The sequence below is a fragment of the Panthera onca genome, chromosome B3 (assembly GCF_046562875.1).
Source record: "Panthera onca isolate mPanOnc1 chromosome B3, mPanOnc1 haplotype 2, whole genome shotgun sequence".
NCBI classification, from domain to species: Eukaryota; Metazoa; Chordata; class Mammalia; order Carnivora; family Felidae; genus Panthera; species Panthera onca.
Window position 1 is genome coordinate 134653899 of NC_138344.1, and position 20205 is coordinate 134674103.

Consider the following 20205-nt stretch of genomic DNA (forward strand, 5'->3'; position numbering starts at 1 on the left):
TGGCATTGAAGCCAGACCTAGGGCCTAAGATAAACCCAGAAATGCATTTTCCATCTGTCCCCATAGCCTTGCTGACTTAGAAAATGCTCCTGAATGCTTTGAGTCTGAAAGGTACATAAAACCCAATTCTCTCTTCTGCAGGGGTGAGTCATTAGAGCTGCAGCACAGGCTATTTGGTAATGGCCACTATTTAAATGAAGCAAAAAGTACAATTCAGACGAATTGCTTTTTAAACTGTCAGATCCGAGGAACCCATTTGTGCGTATGAAATTATTCCAAGGGTTCTAACTACTAACTGAACATAGGTATAAGATGTCAAAGGACACAAATGCTGTATTAAAGAGCCAGCTAAATGTTTAATGGCAGATACCCATTGACTCCTTTGGCCTGTTTTGGATTCAAAAATTTGTTTTAAACAGCCCTAGGTGAGCTCCACAGACAAAAGTTTTTAGACAATATTAAATCCTAGTAACCAGAAGCCATTTTGTTTATTGGAGTTTTTTTTTTTTTTTTTTTTTAATTGGAGTTGTTTTAACCAATGTGACCCTAAGGTTGTCTTATGGAGAGGATAACAGCATATTAACACTTCAGCTTTTTCTGTTGGCTTCGATTTGATGCCAAGGGCTCTTGGCTAGCTTTCGAAATGGTATATTTAACACGTTCTATGGTTTTCTATTTGCTATTGATAAACGCGTCCTTGTACAGGCTAATCGATGAGAAGAAAATTCGGCAATAGTATGAAAAGTACCTTTTTTTGTCACCAATATGGGGGATAAGCCTTAATGGTAAGTAAGGCATCTCTACAGACAAAAAAGAGCCCTGGGCTGTTCTGTATGAGACCAACGCTGCCTTTTCCATTTCATTGCCTCTAGGGCTTTCCACCACAATTAGTCTTGTGTTCATGCCTTCAGTATCTTTGTAGCCACTGAAACGGGGCTGCTGAAAAATAATTAGTGAGCCTTCTCTCTCCCCAGGCCCTCTAGGTATTTACTTGTGTTCTAACACAAACACAATTGTCCCTGCTTAGACTAGGAGGAACAATGCGGATGGTGATCAGTTAGAGGCACTGGGACAGGCTTGAAAGGGCTATGCTTCTCACACCTGGATGTGACACAGATCTCCAGAAGGTCTTGTTAAAAATGGACATTCTGGGGCGCCTGGGTGGCTCAGTCGGTTAAGCCTCGGACTTCGGCTCAGGTCGTGATCTTGTGGTTTGTGAGTTGGAGCCCCGCATCAGGCTCTGTGCTGACAGCTCAGAGCCTGGAGCCTGCTTGGGATTCTGTGTCTCCCTCTCTCTCCCCCCCCCCCCCCCCCCCGCTCGTGCTCTGTCTCTCTCTCAAAAATAAATAAATGTAAAAAAAAATAAAAATAAAAAATGCACATTGTCAGGAGGTCTGGGCTGGAGACTTGGAGCCTCCATTTCTTCCAAGTTTCCAGGCAAGGCTCACGCTGCTGTGGACCACATTTTAGGTAGTGACGGGAACATGCACGTTCTGCAGAACAGTGACTTTTAGAAGTGACTTATTAAACAGTAGTTTATCTGAGGGTCCAGCTCCCCTTTGATTTAGCGTTCCTTGAAAGCTGGGGCAGAATCTTACACATTTTTTTTGGTTGTTTTGTTTTGTTCGCTGGCTGCCACTTGGCACAGGTCCCTGCGCACGGTGGGTGTGTATTTATTTAATTAAACAGATCTGGCCTTGCTCCAAAAAAAGGATTTTAAGTGGACTTAACCCCTAGCAGGTCCTAACTAGGTGCGCGATGAATTGGCCAGGGAAGGAAGTCAGTCCCAGGGGTAGTCGCAAGCCCTCTGGGCTGAGGCCCTTCCTTCGCAGGGCCCCACCACTTGCTTGCACCTGGATTCCACTCCAGCTGCTCGTCTTCTGAAATTCTCCCTCCTGCCCCATTTTTTAAAGCGGTTTACGCTAGAGAGCCGGTCAGAGACCAGGAGAAAAAACCAACCCAAACCACAGAGCCCTGCAAAGCGGCAAGGCTGCAGAACATCAAAAGCTCAACTCTGGGTGGCGGGGCCGCGTTAACTCTAGGGTTTTCTCCCTCTGCCTGACCCGGAGCGTTTTGCAGGTCGGCGTTGCGCCCCCGCCGCCGGCTCCCCCGCCCGCCCCGAGAGCCCTGCAGGAGCGGGTCCCGGCGGGCGCGGGCGCCTGTTGGCTGGGTGCCTGTTTGTTAGCTCCGCTCGAGCTATTAATCTTCCCGTGCATCTCCCGCCCCGAAGGGGAGGCGGCGGTGCGGGGGGCGCGGGTCGCCTCGGGGGTCGTGGGGAGCCCGCACAGGAGCGGCCGCGCGACAGAAACCCTCGTTCCGAGAGTCCCTGCGTTGCCAGAACCTGTTCCTCTCTGCAGCAGCCTCCGAGGGTAGAGAAGGGATTGTTTCGGCTCCATAGGGGAGGGGGGGGGGCGATTATATTGGTCAGTAGTTGAGCCTCCCGGGGGGGAAGGGAGGAGCGCACGGGCGAGCGCGCCCTCGGGGAGGAGTACACGTGCTGGGGAGGGGGGTGAGAGGCGGGCGGGAGGGGAGGAGAAGGGAGGCGAGAGCTGCGGGCGGGAGGCGCCACGGCCTCGCAGACGCAGGCGCTGGCAGCCGGAGAGAAAGTTCCCGGGGAGAGCTCGCCCCCGGGAGGGCTGGCGTGGAGGCCACTCGCGGCGAGGGTCGCGGGTCCCGCGGAAGCAGTCTGCCTTCTCCCTGCGCGCGCTGGGCCGCCGGGCTTGGCTCGCCGGGAAGCAGGGGGGCACTGCTGTTGAGCGGCCGCCGACAAACTTGGAGGGGGAGAATGCTGCGAGTGGGAGCGGCGGCGCGGGGCGCGGGGGCGCACTGAGTGCTCCCCGCGGGAGCCCCCGGACGCTGCTGCCGGGGCCGCGGCCGGGCGAGCGCGCCCAGGCTGAGCGGGCAGGTAGCGGCTCCAGCGCCGCGACTGCGCCAGCCCTACGGACCAGGGCCGCCAGCGCCACCGTGCCGGCATCGCCTCCTCGCCCCGGAGCCATGGTGCGCGGAGCGCGCACGCCGCGCGCGGGACTCTGAGCTCCGGCTGCGCCGCGCGCCCCCACCTCCCTTCTCCCAGCCGCCCCGCCGACCTCGCCCGCGGGCCATGAAGCTTTGGCCCGGAGCCTCTGGCCTCTGAGCTTCGCCCGCTCCAGCCCTAGCGCCGCTCGGCCACAGCTAGCACTCCGGCCGCCGAAGCTCCCCATCCTCTCCCGGGGACGGCACCCAGGCGCTCCAGGATGGCCCTCCGCGGGCCCCTCCGGCCGCGCAAAGTTCGCAGGAGGCGAGAGATGCTGCCGCAGCAAGTTGGCTTCGTGTGCGCGGTGCTGGCCCTGGTGTGCTGTGCGTCCGGCCTCTTTGGCAGCTTGGGTAGGTGCCGGTGCGGGCCCGCCCCGGGAGTTGAGGGGCTTGGGCTGGGAAGCCGACGGGCAGCTCCGAGACGTCTCCCTTTCCTTCCCTGCCACGTTGGTCCCAAGGGTTCATCCGGTCCCGTCCCCTCCCCACCCGGCAGGTAGAGCGCACCCAGGAGGGCTGACATCGACGCTTTGAGCTGTGGTCCCCGTTTCCCTGAGCTGCGCGCGGCCCCTGGGGGCTCGGGACGCGGCTGCAGTTCTGTGTTACTAAGATGAAAGACTGAACATGGGGCCCCTCCGTTCCCGAGTCCCGTCCCCAGAGTGCGTGGGGGAACGGGCGGCGCCGGGGCGGGGTTCAGGTGTGAATTCTCTTAGCTTCGGGAGGACCGAACTGAGTGGTCCGCTTTCCAGTTTTGCGAGCGGAGAGGGTTGTGTTCCGCGTTTCTCAAAAACCCGGATTCTGAGGCTGGGCACTGGGTCACATCCATGCCCCCCCCCCCCCCCCCGCCCCGCTCCCCCCACCGCCGGCCAAAGGAGCTCCCTGGGGGTCCTGATGCATCCTCTCCAGACCCTGAAAACGTCGGGGGCAATCCCCTCGGGAGGTTTCTGCCATGTTTCAGCATCGCTTAACTGCTTTTAATCCCCACGGTAGGAGAGCACTGGTGTCTGGAAACAGAAGCCGCACTCCTTCATCCAAGACCGAGTGATTTGGGAGTCTCTTAGGATATGCAAATCTGAGGTGGAGAAAGAAACTTAGAAAAAAAAAATCTGTTTGGGGGTGGAGTGGGGGATGTGAGCCCATGTGGAATCTTCAGAAGACGTTCACTTGGCTAACACTCCAGTTTTTAGTTGGGCGCTGTGGACCTTTTACTTTTTCATATTAAAAAAAAAAGAAAAAAGAAAAATGCAGGTGACTTAGCAACCCGGAGGGTGGAGATAAAGCAGGAAGTGCCTTTTTGAGCAGTTAGGGACAATCTAGAGAGGTTTATCGTGATAGGTGAAAATCAGGTGGAACTTCATTCAACTCTTAAACTGTTTTTCAAAACCCCAACTTTGTGATTTGAGAACATAAGGTAAAAAAAAAAATGGCTCTTTCCAACAGAAACCCAGGAAGGTTATTTGAACATCTTAACCGGGTGCTTTGCATTTGGGCCGGGTCCGTGTATTTTTCCCCTCAGTTACACCCCCAGAAAAAACAAAATGCTTAGAGGCTCTTAGGTGTCAGCATTATAGGAGAGCTGCTATTACCCAGCTGAAGCTGTGTGCACATCAGGAGAGGTAAATGAGTACTTTGAAGCTCTTAAAGTGAGGATCGTTTTTATTTGCTAGATCAGAAATTACCTTTAGGAGTTTAACAGTGTTTGGTCACTGGCATCCACACCGCTGATGTCCCTTGTTACTCAGTGTGGCTCTTGGACCAGCAGAATTAGCATCACCTGGGAGCTTGTTAGTACAGAAATCCAGGGCCCAGCCCAGACCTACTGACATAGAATCTGCATTTCGACAAGGTCCCCAAGTGATTTCTGTGGACCTTCAAGGGTGAGAAGCTCTGGGCCAGAGCCCATCAACCTTTTCCCCCCTTTTTGCTGACCTAATAATCCATTTGTAGTTCGTCAGGGGCAGGGACACCTGAGCATGTTTACTGGACGAGAACTTCATGGTTACCTACCCTGTGAGGGGCTGAGTGCTCTTGGCCAAGGTCAGATCACATGCTGACCCATCTGGGACTAGAAACAATGGACCAGATCTAAGAAACAGATTACGGAGTGTAAGCAGGTGTATTGTGCTTCTAATCGTTGTCTCACTCCCTACGGGTGGCTCGAGTAGTCAAACAGGGCTGTTGCTTATGTAGCCAGATACAGACGTGTAAGGTCATTGGAAGAAAGCACCATTTTTACCTAACGGTGTTTGTGACTTCTTTTCCAATCCAGGGCATAAAACGGCTTCTGCTAGCAAACATGTTCTACCAGATACATGGAGGAATAGAAAACTGATGGCACCAATGAACGGGACTCAGACAGCTAAGAATTGCACGGATCCTGGTAAGAAATCCGTCTCCCCCCTTGCCTCAAGGCATTTGGCCTCCAGATGGTGCTTATGTGGACGTTACAGCCAGAGCTGAGACAGGTGCTTTGATGAACCTGGGTGGGAAAGGGTAGCTGTCAGGCATAGGAAAGGTGACGTACAGGCATTAATCAGTTGTGCTGCTAAGCAACTCTGGTACTTTCTTTACCCAGCAACGGGAAAGGTCACATTGGAGAGTTTTAAAATTTCATTTTTTTTTTTTTGTTCTCACCACGCTCCTAAAGGCTGTCTTGATTTTGTTTGCCCGGGGCTGGGCGGGGGAGTCTTTGTTTTCTTTCCCTTTTGCTCACGGTATCCATCTGATGGAACTCTCGGGGCAGCAAATGCAGCTGCCGTGGCAGGTGGCACTTTGGGATGACCCTCCCGTGAGGGTCACAGCATGCCAGGGCATCTGCAGGGGTAGGACGCTGTGGAGGCTGGGGTCTTTGTGTGCAGTGGAAGTTCCCAGGGTATGGTGCCAGCTCGGGAAATGGATTCTGCTGGCCGCAATTCCGATGTTCCCCTTCAGGCTTCTCCAGAGGCTGTAGGGACCCAGAAATGACATTTTATCTGTTCTGCCACAGGCAGGTTTTGCTTAAATAGGGAAAGAAGAATCCCGGGAGTGTACCTGCAAGCAGTGAGGCAAATAGAAGCCGCCCAGGCCTCGGGGCAGTCCCGGTCTTGAGTTCTGGCTCCAACACTTGGGGGTCTATTGTGGGAAGGATCCAGTGGGTGAAGTGTTCAAAAGCCCGTTGAGAACTTGAGACTGTAGATGGGGGACCACTTGGCTCTTCCACCGAGTTGCCCGGAAGCCACATTATCTTTTTGTGTCTGTTTTCTCGTTGGTAAAATGGGCAGAATAGGACTTCCTGTTCTGGGGTTGTTGGAAGAATCTGGTAAGGTCCGATCGGTAAGGCTGTGTGTAAAAGGAAGTGGAAATCCAGGGCAAAGATGCAGGTTTGGATGGCAGTCTTGACTTATTTTCGTAGGCATGCCTTCTCTGCATTCTACACGTCAGGAAACCTCTAGGGAGAAGATAGGAGTCGCTCAAAGTCACAGGACTTCTGGGTGGTGAAGCTGGCATTGGGATCTAGGCCTGTGTGATTAAAATGCTTAGTTCCACGGGCATAGGAGGCCAGGGTTCTCCCTCAAAGCCTGTTTTACTACACCATCCACCTCCCTCGCCTCAGGATGCCTTCTGAGAAGGTCACGTGGGGGCAGGGAGGGTAGGTGAGTACAGGCCTGCAGAGAAGCTGCTGGGATTGACTTTGAACTTGGACCATCGATTCCTGAGAAATTCCAGGTAGTTCTCCCAGCCACAGTGCTCATCCAGTCATTTAACCTCCCTTGGACATCTTTCATTACCAGAAGGGGTGGAGGCATGGACTGGACAGGTGAACACATGCATGTACAGCCAGAGACTAATGTTGGGGTCCGTGCCCTCCGGGGACCTGAGACGCTGGAATCCGCACCATCCGCAAGGGCCGGGGACACTTTGCTCCTCTGGGTAAAGAATCTGGAGCAGTGCATCTTTGGTTTCTGGCTCTCTGGTACCCTCACATTGGCTGAGACAGAGCCCCATTTCTTGGGATAGTCTCCTGTGCCCCATTATTGCCTCTGTATCTTCAGTGTACTGTCTCATCAAAAATTACCCGACTAACTGTGGGGCAGGCATCCTATTTGGCAGGAAGACCTGGCCTTGTCCCCCTTCCAGAGAGGGTATCTTTAGCAATAGTGAACACCCATGGGTTATGCTTTTGGTTGACTGTTTCTGAAATCAGGCCCTGCGTGTAGAGAGGATTCCATAAAGCTTCGGGTGATGGAGTGAAAGGACATTTTGAGTATGAAGCATTTATCCTTCCAGGGTTTTTGCAAAGATGAAGAATGGGACGTTCAGAAGTTTAGTGACTCCCCAAGAGCTCTTGGCGGTCAGGAGCATTCCTGGGTCACCTGGGTCTGGATCCCACGCCCTCCCCATTCTGTTGCACCTGCTCTAGTTTTCCTGCAGCCCAGGTGGGAGCTGACTCCCGACTTCTTTCTAGCTACCTCATCCCCGGGCCCCCTGTCATTTCACAAGCACGTAGCACACGCCTGCTGTAGTGTGTCCAGCCCTCCGATGGGCACTTGGGGAGGGTGTATAAGCAAGCTTAAGAGGCAGCTTTGTCAAGTAGCTTACTGTCCTGTAGAAGACGGGCTCCTGACCTAGGGAACATTCTGTGAGGCAGAAGGATGGCAGAGGCCCTGCGCACGGTCATCAACCCCCCGGGAACCCTTCAGGGGCTCAGAGGACCGGGTCTGAAGTAGTTGGCGTAGTCCTGGGCTCCAGATGAGGCAGGCCTCTAGGGCAAAGACAGAAAACGTGCCCAAACTGGGTTTAGTGCCAAAGGGAATTTATCGGGTCAGTCCCTGAAAGTGTGAGATCAAAGGTGAAGTGTCATGACTCAGTTTCTCTCTGTCTCTGGACTCGGAAGTTCTCCGGCGTGGGCAGGTTGTTACTAGGCTCCAGCTTTCTGTCCTCCCAGACCTCACAGTGCTGGGTGGCACTTCGGAGGTAGTAAAGTTCTGTTGGCTTGGGTCACATGACTCCATAAAGCTAATTGCTGGTGGGGGGACGCGGTGGGGAGGGCTGGGCTTGGGCTGGCATACACTTGAGTCCCGGGCTCTGCTTCTGGTCCGAGCAGGCGCTCGACTCTTTGTAACTATTCCCTTACAGGGTCCCATCCCCAGGCTGCTGCTTTGGTACAGGTGGATCAGAACTTCCTCCCACTTACAGTTTCAGAGCGTGACAGAGGGTGACCACTCTCTTCTCTACACAGTTAAAGGAGTTGCCCCTAAAGAACCACGGAGGGTTCTTGCATCCTCTGAGGTTTCTGTTCTGCATCTGTCTCCCCAGGCTAGGGGACCCCCAGTCCTGGTCTGCCAGATGAGGTCTCTTAGGCATGTGGGGAGATGGGGCTTTAAGAATTTCCTGCTCTGTCAGAACATCCAGAGCTAAAGTGCACCCCTGCCCCTGCCCCGCCATGGGCAGTCAACAAAAGTTCACGTTTTTGTAAGGAATAGTTTCTTTTCCAGAAAACCTGAACGGTACCCTGCTCTGGTGGTTTCTTAAGTCTCGAGGTGGAAAATGGGCTCTTTGCTCCACCTGGGGCCACTTCCCCAGGCCTTGCTGGTGTTCCCATCTCATTATTCGCGTCACGGCTTGGGTACCTCCCCCATCACATTACCTTATATCTCTGTGACTCGTATCGCCATCTAAAGTAGCTTACTTGTCCTCTGTTCCCCTTGAGGGCTCCCTCGCTCACTGCTCTGTGCTCAGAAGAGTGACTCTTAGCTCTGCCCACATCTTTCAGCCCTGGAAGAGCTTCTGAAATGCTCCGGTCCTGTCCCTGGGGTGTCTGATTTCACTGCTCTGGGGCCCGGGAATCTGTACTTTTTAAGAGCTCCCTGGTGAGTCCAAGATGAAGCCAGGGTTGACGCTCACTGGGCTAGGGACCTGCTGTCCAGTGGGATTGGCATCACCTGGCAGCTTGTCGGGAATGCAGAGTCTCCGGTCCACCCAGGCCTCCTGAATCAGAATCTGCATCCCAACGAGCTCCCCGGCGGCAATGTGCGTGCACACTACCGGCCCAGAAGCACTGAGCCAGGATGCTGCCTGACCCTTTGCAGGCATTCAGTTAAGTATTTGAATGTTGAATGAAGGCTAAGACTTGGGATAACCTAGAGATTTTCCTGGAAACCAGTGGGTTTCATTTTTGAATGTAGGGAAGCTTAAAAAAAAAAAATTCATCATCATTTTTGACCCCTGAGGTCTGTGGGAAAGTCCTTATCTTCCCCCAGAGATCGGTGCCTCTTAGGACTTAAATTTTTCTTTCACAGTCTATGAAGAGGGAGCACTGCAGAAGAGAGGTGGGTCCCTCCACGCAAAACGCATGGAATAGGAATGAGAGGCCGTGACTTTGAACTGTCTTAGCTCGGGCTGCCCTAACAAAATGCCACAGACGGGTGGCTTAGATGTGTATTTCTCACAGCTCTGGAGGCTGGGGAGCCCAGACGTGGTTCTGGGTGAGGGCCTGCTCCCTGGCTTGCAGGTAGCTGCCTCCCTGTGTGCTCACCGGGTGGAGAGAGAATCTGAGCTCTGGTCTCTCTTCCCCTTCTTATGAAGGCACTCCTGTCACCATGGGGACCCCGCCCTCATGGCCTCTTCCAAACCCAGTTACCTCCCAGAAGTCCCACCCCAGACTCCCGTCACCTTGGGAGACTAGGGCTTCAATGTAGGAATTTGGGGGTGGAGACAAACCTTCAGGAAAAGAGTTTGCACATGTCTCTGGCAGTGGCACCAGAGTGGGAGGAACCCGGGATTCTGTCACCTGGAGGCTCTGACAAATACAGATGCCTGGGCCTAGCTCTGACCTGTGAGATTAGGACTGGTGGCGAGCATGTCCTGTGGCTGACTTTTGGAGCTTCTGGGAACCATGCTGTTGCCCCTCGATCCTCCAAAATGGGTTGTCATTGACATGTCCCATGGGCCTCCTCTGATTACCCAACCCAAAGTAGGCTCCTTTTTTATTTTATTTTATTTTTTAATGTTTATTTTTGAGAGAGCATGAGCAGGGGAGGGGACAGAGAGAGACAGAGACGGAATCTGAAGCAGGCTCCAAGCTCCAAACTGTTGGCACAGAGCCCGACATGGGGCTCGAACTCACAAACCGCGAGATCGTGACCTGAGCCAAAGTCGGACGCTCAACCAGCTGAACCACCCAGGGGCCCCAATAGCCTTCTGGTCACCGGTTCTCTTGTCCTTGTTCTTTGTAGACACAATTGCGCATTGTTATATTGTTGGTTTACTTCCCGACTGAGCGTTGTTTGCTTTTTAAAAGCAGCATATGCTTCAGTTTTTCCTTCTGGGACAGTAAGGGGGTGATAATTACATCCACCTCAGAGGATTGTTAGAAATAAACGAGTTGATACCCTTGGAATTCTTACATGCTTAGACATTAGCTTCCGTTGTCCTTCTTTTCTTTTCTTATCTGCGTACCCCAGACACGATACAGTGCTTGTGAATTGTAGGTACTGGGAAACTGTCTGTTAATTGAATTTTATGAGGACAAGTTAAGTAGGGATCCTGCCAAATGTGTATTTTTTTCCCCCTCAAAACAAATTTTTTAAAAAATATTTTGAAGATTTGGGATGTTGGCAGTTGGCCCACCTTGCAGGACTAACCTCTAAATTGAAAAACTGTTAGGTTTTTTTGCTCTGGACAATGAGGTGTTACTTTACATGTTGGCTGTAAAGCTGGGGTGGGTCCTCCTCCCCCCTCCTTTAGCTGCCTTTTCCCTCACATTTGAAGTCATCAGTGCTCTGTCCTCCGTGATGTCCTACCTCTTCACTTGTGTGCCCAATATCCTATTCCCGTATTCGAAAAAAGAGAGGGGAGCTTTGCCCCCTCCTCACACCCCCACCATTGATCCTGGAGGGATTTGCTTTGTCTCGTTTGGTTTGCTGCTTTCTCTTCTTGACTTAAAAAAAATATTTTTTTCAATGTTTATTTACTTTTGAGAGAGGGAGACACAGAATCTGAAGCAGGCTCCAGGCTCTGAGCGGTCAGCACAGAGCCCGATACGGGCCTCGAACTCCTGGATTGCGAGGTCATGACCTGAGCCAAAGTCAGATGCTCAACTGACTGAACCCCCCAGGCACTCCTGGTTTTCTGCTTTTCAAATAGTCTTCAGTTTGAAATGGCTGATGACTATGTGTCTATCTTTGCTCAGGCTGCTATAATAGAATTCCAAAGGCTGGATGGCTTAAACACCGGAAATGTCTTTTCTCACAATTCCAGAGGCTGGAAGTCTAAAGGCCTGATCAGGTTCTGATAAGAACTCTTGCTTGTGGACTGCCCTCATTTTGCTGTGCCCTCACGTGGCCAGGAGAGAGAGGGAGTGAGAGCCAGCTCCCTGCGGTCCCTTCCTGTAAGGCCCCGGATCCCATCAGACCAGAACCCTGCCATCACGACCTGGTCTAACCCAGATCATCTCCCGAAGGCTCGATCTTCAAATATCATTACTTTGGGGCTTAGGGCTTCAACATAGGCATTTTGGGAGGACGCAAAGTTTTGGTGTCCATGGAAGGAAGGCTGGGAAAAGACGGCTGCTGGGGTGACGGGTACATGAAAGAGATCTGGGGACGGAGGCAGTTCCTAGGCTTTCAGGAGAGCAGAGTGGTGGATGTGGGCTCTTGATGGAGGCTCTTCAACGGTTAAGCTGGCTCTGATCTACCCTCACCCGTGATTCTGTGCCAGGGCTGATGCACGGCCACAGTGGGAGGAGAGGGGGCTGGTGAAGGTGGTGGGGCGGGCCCGCACACGGGAGTTGACGTGGAGGCTGGGTTGGGAGGAGATGAGGTCACTGAGCAGGTGAGCGCTGCAGTGGGTCTCTGTAGGCGCCCGTGTGTGGGGAGCAGAGGTGCGGAAAGCATGAGAAAGCAGGGGTGGGGTGGGAGGAGGGGACCTAGAGCCGCAGAAAGTACATCAGGATGTGGGTGTGGAGGTGAGGTGCTACTGGGGAAGTGGCTCAGCGTCTGGATTCTGACCCAGTGTCTGTTCGAATACTGCTTCAGCAGGCTTGGGAGATCAGCACATCTAAAGTTTTAAAGTTGTTACATAAATGCAAACCCTGACTCGGAGAAGCAAGGATTGAACTAGTTACTGGGTGCAGCGAGGTCAGTCCAGTTATGGCCCCAGGGGGGGCAGGGACAGAAGTTCCAGCCCCGGGAGGGGGTTTGCTGGATGGGGCTTGCTGGATGGGGCAACCTGCAGAGTCAGGTGGTTTCCTGGGTAAAGGGTCCTCAGCCACCTTGGAATGCTGATGGGCTTGCACAGCCACCAGCCCGATCACAAGTGGAGGCCCAGGAAGACGGCAGCTCATCATCAGAGGGATCGTTCTTTGCTTTTGGGGGGTTGAGAGTAGGGATGTTATTACAGAGAATCAAATGGCTCAGGGACCAAAGATCTGGGTCCCGGTATTGGCGCTGTCTCCAGCCGCCAGAAAGGGCTCCTTCCCCAGCAAGCACCAGCTCGCTGTTTCTTGGAGAAGAGCGTTTGATGGGGTGAAGGCAGATGTGTGGGTTTGAGCCCCCCGCTGGCCGGCTGTGTGACCTTGGGCAACTTACATAATCTCTCTATACTTCAGGTTTTCTCTTTTGTCAACTGAGGATAGCAGCAGTCCCTACCTGTCTCACAGGGCTGCTGCAAGACCGAGACCACACGATCTATGGAGGCATTAAGTGTTTCAGGTGTCCCAAGCACACGGCTCCTGCTGTCACTGTCATCGTCATCACGGTGGCTACCACCTGCTCCTCCTAACCTCCCTTTAGGTGTGTGCTGTTAGTGTCTTCATTTTGCAGATGAGGAAAGGAGACTCAGATGAAATAACAAGTCCAGAGTCACCTAGCTAGCAAGAAGCGAGGCCAAGGGTGTGTGTGTGTGTGTGTGTGTGTGTGTGTGTGTGTTTAATTGACTGTTGCGGAGCAGTTGTAGGTTATAGAAAGATTGAGTGGCAAATAGAATTCCTGTATCCATAGCTTCCCCTACTAACGTCTTGCATTACTGTGGTACATTTGTTGTAAACTAACGTCCAGAGTTTACATCAGGATTCACTCTTTGTGTTGTACTTCTGATGAGTTTGGATGAATCTATGATGACGTGTGTCCACAATTATGGGATCAGACGGAATAGTTTGCCCTAAATATTCCCTATGGAGCCTTTTAATTTGGATGGTCTGAGTTGTGAGCCTATATCCTTATCCATAATTATCAACGGATGGTGGGGGAAAGATGATTTGGAAATGGAGCCTTCCGCTGCCCCTTCCAGTCTCTGTCACTGTCTGGGCACCCCACTGTCTGGGAACCCCATTGAGAAATGGGGTGCCTGTTCATTGCAGTAACACACATCTGTGGGGACTCTGCTTCTGGGTGTGTTTCTAATAGTGGTTTGTTTGCAATCAAAAGTTTGTCCCCCCCCCCCCACTTATATTGAGAAATAGTTGACGTACATAACCGTAGAAGTTCAAGGCTTTAGTGTGATGGTTTGATGTGCATATATTGTGAAACGATTACCACAGTGGGTTCAGCTAACATTCATCTTCTGTGGATAAGTATAAAGAAAAAAACATTTCTCTCCTTAAGATGAAAATTCCTGGGATTGACTCTCATCAACTTTGCTACATACCACGCAGTCAGCGAGGTTTGCTGTAGTCACTGTGTCATATGTTAGATCCCTAGGATTTAATTCTCTTGTAACTGGAAGTTTGTACCTTGTGACCACCTTCCTCCAGTCTCCCCTCCCCAACCCTCCACCTCTGGCAACCACAAGCCTGATCTCTTTTTCTGTGAGTTTGGTTGTCTCCTCCCCACCGCCTACAAGTGAGACCGTACAGTATTTGATTATTTGACTTATTTCATTTAGCATAATGCCTTTAAGCTCCATCCATGGCATCACAATGGTAGGATTTCCGCCTTTTTTGTGGCTGGATGATACTCTGTTGTGTATATTCCATATATGCATCTTCTTTATTCAGCCATCAACGGGTACTTAGGTTGTTTCCACGTCTTGGCTGTTGTGAATAATGCTGTGAATATAGGGAGGGGGCTGATATCCTTTCATTAGTATTTTCATTTCCTTTGGGTATATTCTCAGAAGTGGGATTGCTGGGTCATATGGTAGTTCCATTTTTAACTTTCTGAGGAACCTCCATACTGTTTTCCATAGTGGCTGCACCAGTTTCCATTCCCACCAGCAGGGCACTGGGTTCTCTTTCCTCCACGTCCTCACCGATACTTGTCACACCTTGTCTTTCGGATACCGACCATTCTAGCAGGTGTGAGGTGGTATCTCACTGTGGTTTTAATTTGCGTCTCCCCCATGACTAGTGATGTTGACCATATTGTCATGTACTTGTTGGCCTTTTGTAGATCTTCTTTCTAGAAATGTCTGTTCAGGTCTTTTGCCCTTTTTAAATTGATTATTTTTTTTTGCCGTTGAGTTGTCTGAATTCCTTACGTATTTTGGATATTAACCCCTTAGGAGATACATAGTTTGCGAATATTTTTTCCCATTCTGTAGGTTGTCTCTTCACTTTGTTGATACTTTCTTTGGTTTTGCAGAAGCTGTTTAGTTTGACGGGGTCCTTCTTGTTTATGTTTGCTTTTATTGCTTGTACTTTAGGTGTTGTATCCAAAAATTCACTGCCAAGATCCATGTTGAGGAGCTTTATCCCTCTGTTTTCTTCTGAGAATTTCATGGCTTCAGGTCTTACCTTTTAACTTTTTAATCCATCTTGAGTTAGTTTTTGTAAGCGGTGTAAGGTAGGGGTCCAGTTTTATTCATTTACATATGAATATCCAATTATCCCAGCACCATTTGTTGGAGACCCTTTTTTCTCTGTTGAGTATTCTTGGCTCCCTTGTCAAAGACTAGGACAGTTGACTACAACACACAGTTGACTGTATATATGTGTGGTCTATTTCTGGGCTCTCCATCCTATTCCATTTGTTGGCTTGTCTGTTTCTACGCAGTACCATACTGTTTTGGTAACTGGAGCTTTATAAGTTAGCTTGAATCAGGAAGTGTGATGCCTCCTACCTTATTCTTCTTTCTCAGGGTTTCTCTGGCTATTAAAAGTTTTTTTCCCCCCTTATCCAAACTATTGGGGCCATCTGCTAGCAATCTCTCCTCCCTACTGGGCCATCTGCTACCCCCCGACTTCCAGATTCTCCACTCTTGGTGCCATGCGGGCCTCCCGCAATCCAGAGAGCGCCCACTCGGCTTCCTCTTGAACTCTGAGGAACGTTCCTCCCCAAGTTAAAAATGGAAAGCATTAAGCAGTGCCATGTGTTGCCTTGGGTGGAAGAGAGCTAGTCCTTCAACTCCACAGAAAAGCTTTTAAAATAAATTTATTAAACATTGCCCGTTATTGAAGAGGACATTGGAACATAGCAGTTTACTAAAAAAGAAGAAAAATGTGCCAGAACCGTATACAAAAGTTTCTCCTGAAAGGACCGTGGAATGCCCCCCTTGGGAAAAGAACAGACAGTCACTGTGTGGCTGAGAAGCCAAAGCAAGGCATGCTCTCTGCTCAGTGGATCATCCCCATACGGATGGGAAAGCATGACCACTCTGTTTTTGGACCTACAGTGCCCTTTGCTAATTCAGCACCGTGCAGGGCTCCGGCCCTGGGTCTCCTAGCAATGGCAGGAGAAATCAAATGCAACATGCATTTCTGAGTGCCTGTGCACTCTGCCCCCGGGCTGGGCTCTGAAGCCTGAATGGCCCGGGGCCCTGCTGTCATGGAATGCACCACAGAATAGGGGAGACAGGCGGGGGTGGGGGTGGGGGGGTGGTGCTCAGATAACACAGAACTGCCTGTGGCAATTGCCTCGGGAGGAAAGAGTGCAGTGGTTCATGGGAAGGGTGCCCGTCCTGGGGATGACCTCTGATCCCAGCCTCGAAGGGTAGGAGGTGGCCGTGGAAGGACATGCTGAGCAGAAGGCACAGTGTACTTGAACGTGCTGCCTGGGAAATCGCAGCATCACGTCTGTACCTGCAGCAATGCTTGCTAGCAACCGCTGCTTCTTGTTCACCAGCTATCCGAGGGGAGAGCGAAAACAAACACCTCCTAAGATTACCGTGCAGAATAGTAAGTAATTAGGCTTTGGGGATTTAGCAAGAGTCTGTGCTTAACCAGGGCTAGGGCTGAATCAGATTACTTTTTTTTTTTTTTTTTTTAAAGCAGAAGGAGGGGGGCCGGGGCTGGGAAATGTACCGGACCCCCGGGTGAAGTTGGCACACTGGTTCACGGGGGCCCTACTGAGCCAGAGGTAGGACAGTCACCCCCGTTCACAGGTGGTGCTGAGCTCAGTGATTGCTCAGGACAGATTGCAGTTGTACCAATGGAGATGTTTGCCAGTCCTTCCCCAGCAGCCTGTGAGCTCCTAGAGGGCAAGACTGTGTCCCTGGCATCCTTGGTTCTGAGGCTAGCTAGAGTGTGGTGTCAGTTCAGCTTGCAGCCAATGGTGACGGGACGGACAGACCCCCCATCCATCTACCCGTCCAGGAGCTTGCCCCGCAAAAGTGGCTGTTGTCTCCTTCGCTGCCCCTTCTAGCCTGGTGTCTTGGGACAGATCAGAACACTCAGCCAGGAGGGATTAAGGGTTCAGAAGGTGGACTCTGAAGCCAAACTGCCTGGTTTCCCGTCCTGTGTTTGTCCTTCCCAGTTAGGTGACCTTGAACTTGAGCTAGTTACTTTGTGTTCTAACCTCAGGGAGGGGGAAAGGTTTGTTTTGTTCACGGAGGTAGCCCAAGCTCTAGAGCAATGCCTGGTGTGTGTGTGTGTGTGTGTGTGTGTGTGTGTGTGTGTACACGCGCGCGTGCGCGCCGTTGTAGGAGGCCATGCGGTACTTTCCTCGTGGGGCTGTGAGCACTGAATGTGGTGTTAGTCTATGCAAAGTGCTCACAAGAGTGCCTGGCACAGAGCAAGTGCTGTACAAATTCTTGCTGCTGAAATTATCTCTGAAAAATAACTTGCGTTAAACTATAATTTTACAGGATAAACGTTTAGGGCTGGCCTCTGATGCAGGATTGAGGGTGAATTTTGTCAATGCAGCACTTGCTTCATTTCACGTTCAAGTTAAAAATGAACATCTGGACTGGGGCCCCTGGGTGGCTCAGTCGGTTAAGTGTCCGACTCTTGATTTCGGCTCAGGTCACGATCTCCTGGTTTGTGAGTTCAAGCCCTAGTCGGGCTCTGTGCTGACGGTGGGGAGCCTGCTTGGGATTCTCTCTGTCCCTCTCTCTCTGCCCCTCCCCCCCTCACTCGTTCTCTCTCTTTCTCAAAATAAACTTAAAAAAAATGAACATCTGGACTTCTCTTTGCTTGTTGTTAAGTTTTTGAGGATGAGAAGCCGTTGACTTTTGCATGGCGGATGCTGAAAAACTGCCCAGCCCACACAGGCTGCATTGGGTCTCCCGATGTGGGTTTTAAATCTGGTCCTTCCTGTTGGTGATGTGGGATGTGATGAATGAGGGATTTGGAGACCAGTTTGTGCTCTGGCCCTGACACAACCTGTACAGTTTTGTATAAGACACTTTGCTATGGGAGCCTTAGTTTCCTGCCTGTGAAATGGGCAGAAGGGTGATCCTGTTGATTTTATGAGCTTTGAAGATTGAGTGCAAAGTGCTGTGAGAATGTCATTACCACTGTTTGTACAACTGTGGTAGATGCTTGCCCCTTTGAAGACTTCCTTCCTTGTGGACCAGAGAAAATCAGTTATTCGGGGCTTTTCAGAATTGATCCATAAAACCGCAAAGAGGATTTGGCCGAAGCGTTGTGTTTGGCTCGGGTGAGGCAGAGGGCCTGTTGGTGGACGCTTTAGGCAGAATGGAAAGATATGGAGATCATTTCGGTTGTCCCCACACATACCAGCCCTTAGGACCCTGCCGACTTCAGGGACCAACATTTTAGCTGGGCTGATCTCAAGCCAGCTGGTTCAGCTCTTGCCCTCAGACATGTTAAAATAATCACATGTATGAAAAAAAATTACCCTACTTAAGAGGCCTCCTGAGGACGGTTTCTCTGAGCTCAGGTCGGAAGCCATCCTTGGGTTTAATGTTTGGCTGCTGGGTGAATGCTGACTGGCCAACCCTGTCTGCTGGGCCGGTGGGGAAATGGAAACTGACCTGGATGTGGACCCTGCCCCCGGGGAGCTTCGATTCCGGGTGAGAGGAGCAGAGTCGACAAAGTTAACCCCTAATACGAGGGGGAGTGTGAACGGCCGCGGTCCCTGTGGTGGGAACAGAGGAGGGACAGTTAAGTCCTGGATGTCAGAACCAAGACGTGCTCCACATCAAAGGGGTCCCTGAAGATGGGCAGGTTGACTTTTGAAGGGTAATAGTGGGGTTGACCCACGAGTAGCACTGTTCTCCGTGCCTGATGTGCACCTCCTTGCTGGCCCCTGTGACGGTCTTGGGAAGGTAGGTGGTGGTATCCTCATTGGTGTGATACCCATGTTTTTAAACAAGTTTTTTAATGTTTATTAATTTTTGACAGAGACAGAGCATGAGTGAGGGAGGGGCCGAGAGAGAGGGAGACACAGAATCTGAAACGGGCTCCGGGCTCTGAGCTGTCAGCACAGGGCCCGATGCGGGGCTCGAACTCACGGACTGCGGGATCATGACCTGAGCCGAAGTCGGACGCTCAGCCGACGGAGCCACCCAGGTGCCCCGACCCGTTTTTTACAAGAGGTGTGAGCAGCAGGGATTCGAACGTGGGCGGCCTGTTCCCAGAGCTCTTTGGGGGAAGACGAAGGGTCCCCTGGCTGAGGGACAGGTGGGTGCGCGGTGAACCGGGGCGCAAGGTGTGTGGGCAGGTGGGCCAGGCAGGTCACCTGTGGTGAGTGTGTGCGGGACCGAGAGCCGTAAACACCCGAAGGCCTTTGGGCTCCCATGAGTGGTGGGGGCCAGTGGTTCCAAGCAGCTCTGTGTTTTAGGAAGATGACTCCGCAGGCCACGTGGGACGATAGCTTCAGCTGAGGCCCATGTGAAAGTACTTGGCATTATGCCCGATGAGCTTTTGGGGACCCCCCCCCAAAAAGCAGCCCGAGAGAACAATTGGAGCTATCGCTCCATTATTTAGGCGAGACGTAGGCAAAAGCGATAGTCTCACGGGAGAAGCTGAGCAATAGCTGGGGAGGCGGACGCTACAGATCTCAGCAGGTGCTGGATTGCAAGCTGAGAGGCGGGGGCTGGCTCTGCTCCCAGGTGCAGGTGAATGGTCCCTGGCGCCACCCGGGAAGCACTCCTTCCTTTTGTAGATTTGGACCCCTGTATGGGGACCCTCGTCCAAGAAGAGTCTTGGACCGGGCACAGCGGCTGGTTTCTGTCCTGAATTTCATATTCCTAAGTGCGCCTCTGACATCGGACATCCGTGGGTGGGGTGCTGGTTGGATGTTGGGATGGGGGAGGGGGAGAGATCCTGTCCTCCGTGCGTCCCCAGGTTAGAAGGAGAAGGTGGACTTGTACTCGCCGTGTGTGACCTGGAATGACGCTCTGTAATGCCCAGCGTGGCTGGAAGGCATCACGAAGCGCGCAGCATTTGAGCTGTGCTTTGACGCAAGTGGGTATTTGCTAGACAGAAGGGAGTGTGCGGCATTTTCCTGGCGGTGGATGTGGTGATCGCAGACGGAGGGTGGTACAGAGCCTGGCCGGATCAGGGATAAGGGTGGGGGTTTTCAGTTGGTCTCGGGTTTGGGTCCTCGAGGGGACGTGGCGGGCCCTGTGGCTGCATTGTGCGAAGCCCAAGGTGCTACCGTGCTCGGGCGGCTGGACTCCCTCTGGCTCACGAAGGGTTTTAAGAGTCAGAAAGATTGACTCTCGCCTCCCGAGTAACTGCTCACCCCTCTTTTCACCCACGTGCAAGGACCCTGGGCACCTGCCGGGCGGGGAGCCGAAGGGACACAAAGGTGTGGATCTTGGCCCCAGGGAGCACGGCTCAGCGGAGCATGGAGCTCTGCCCTCATGTGCCTTCTGCACTCCACCTCAAGTGTTGGGACACCCGGCTTATTACGCTCTTTACATCAGCATGGCTGAATCCCAGCAGGACTTTGCAGGTGCTTTTGTGAGAAGCCACACATTGGCATTTAAACAAAACCACGGGAAAGAGTTTATAAAATGTAGAGCACCGCGCATACACAAGAAAGGGAAGGCTCTAGGGTCCTTTCTCTGCAGGACAATCACTACTTAGAGCCT

The 20205-nt window shown here is 52.0% G+C and overlaps 1 protein-coding gene across 2 annotated transcripts in view; it reads left to right on the forward strand.

Annotated features, from left to right (window-relative positions):
• The first annotated feature begins 2532 nt into the window (after positions 1–2532).
• The window catches only part of SLC24A4 (solute carrier family 24 member 4), a 172195-nt gene continuing 154522 nt past the window's right edge, over positions 2533–20205 (forward strand). For both annotated transcript variants that reach the window (XM_081795984.1, XM_081795985.1), the window contains exons 1-2: positions 2533–3363; positions 5279–5389. In XM_081795984.1, the coding sequence (XP_081652110.1) occupies positions 3234–3363; positions 5279–5389 (241 nt within the window). In that variant the 5' untranslated portion in view covers positions 2533–3233. The remainder of the gene's footprint in view (positions 3364–5278; positions 5390–20205) is intronic.